The sequence below is a fragment of the Triticum dicoccoides genome, chromosome 1A (assembly GCF_002162155.2).
Source record: "Triticum dicoccoides isolate Atlit2015 ecotype Zavitan chromosome 1A, WEW_v2.0, whole genome shotgun sequence".
NCBI classification, from domain to species: domain Eukaryota; kingdom Viridiplantae; phylum Streptophyta; class Magnoliopsida; order Poales; family Poaceae; genus Triticum; species Triticum dicoccoides.
The window spans coordinates 26,644,688-26,646,216 of NC_041380.1; the positions used below are offsets into that span (position 1 = coordinate 26,644,688).

The window sequence follows — 1,529 nt, forward strand, 5'->3', positions numbered from 1 at the left end:
TCTTCGAAGAGCTCGCCCACACATCTTCGGGTTGTGGTCATGTTAGTGGTCGAGTTCGAGTTGGCCGATGTCATCATGGTTGTGGGGGTTTTGCACGGTTGTCCCTTAATCATCATACGGTGTATGATTTTCAGCCTGGCTTCCCTTATAAACTAGGCCACTTTGTTTTTGGTTTTTCTATCTTAATGAAATTGGCAGTGATCCTGGCTTGCATGTCAAAGAAAAAGAAGAGAGAAAACATAACATCCTCACTTGCACCAAATGGAAAACGCACGAGCTCCATGTGTATTTTACAATGACAAAATAATTACATTGGGCCACTTGACCAAAGGTTTTTTCATCAATAATAATAACAGCAAAACCCAAGGTAATTAGTTTTGGTGGGCCTCCAAGCCACCAAATTGAGCAGACTGTCATCTCAAAAGGAAATGATCTATGTGCGTCATGACTTTCCATTAGGCACTCAACTAGGTACTACAAAATGTGGATTAATGTCTTCATCCAAGAAGAAAAAAAAGAGAAAAGAGAACCTAAAGTGGTAAGTACACACACATGATATTAACTGTACTGTCTGGCAAAAACCGGCAATAGAGGGAGAGGGGCTAGTAGCCGACGCAGTCCACCGGCATGGTGCCGGCATCCAAGAACTGGTGGAACGTGTACCCAGCGGCTGCGGCGTCATGGCCGCACTCGCCGTGATCGACGTCGCTGCCACCCACATCGTCACACGGCGGTTGGTTCAGGTCGAGCCATAGCCCGGGCTTGATGCCGCCTCCGCTGCCAACAACCACAACGGCGTTGCTGCTGTCGTCAAGGTTGTTGACCGTTTTCGCCGGCGGCCCGGCCGTGACGCCATGGCCTCCTGCAACCATGGCACGGTGACGCCTCATGTGGCCGCCGAGCGCCTGACCGACAGCGAACTCAAGGCCGCAGATGGAGCAGCCGTGCATCTTGGGCTTGAAGTCGCCGTCGCCATCAAGCCGCGGCTTCTTGTGGCTAGCGCGGTGGCCGCCCAGCGCTTGGAACGACGGGAACACGCGGTCGCACGTCTTGCACATGAACGCCCGCTCCGGGGCGCGGTCACCACGCCCGGTCACACTCGCACCTACCGACGATGGCATCGGCATGGGCATCGCCTGCTCGCGCGACACGAGCAGCAGCACGCGGGCCATCTCCCTCTCCTCGAACGCAAATCTCCTCATCATTGCTTGCTAATCACTGAAGAAGAAGCTGAGATGGACAGATGGAAGAAGAAGAAGAAGCAGCTGGGATTGGCAATGGACAGGTGGATGAAGAAGAAGCGCATCGAACTTCGTCTGTATTTATAGACGAGGAATTAGGCCATAAAGTAACCAGCAAGTAGCAACGCAGCAGTGACTCTAACCATCTCTGCATGAGTTTCTGATTAAACAAACAGCACAAGCTACCCCTACAACAAGACCAAGAAGCAGCTGCCGCCTTCTGCAGGAGCACGTAACGCGGCGCCATGGAACCATGCATGATGCATCTCTTCTCTTCTCTTGGGCTAG

The 1,529-nt window shown here is 52.4% G+C and overlaps 1 protein-coding gene across 1 annotated transcript; it reads right to left on the reverse strand.

Annotated features, from left to right (window-relative positions):
* Nucleotides 1-271: 271 nt before the first annotated feature.
* LOC119354117 (zinc finger protein ZAT12-like) lies at nt 272-1,295 on the reverse strand. The gene has a single exon (XM_037620857.1). It carries the CDS (start codon nt 1,203-1,205, stop codon nt 603-605), a length of 603 nt encoding a protein of 200 aa, XP_037476754.1. The 5' UTR covers nt 1,206-1,295; the 3' UTR covers nt 272-602.
* Between the last annotated feature and the right edge of the window lie 234 nt (nt 1,296-1,529).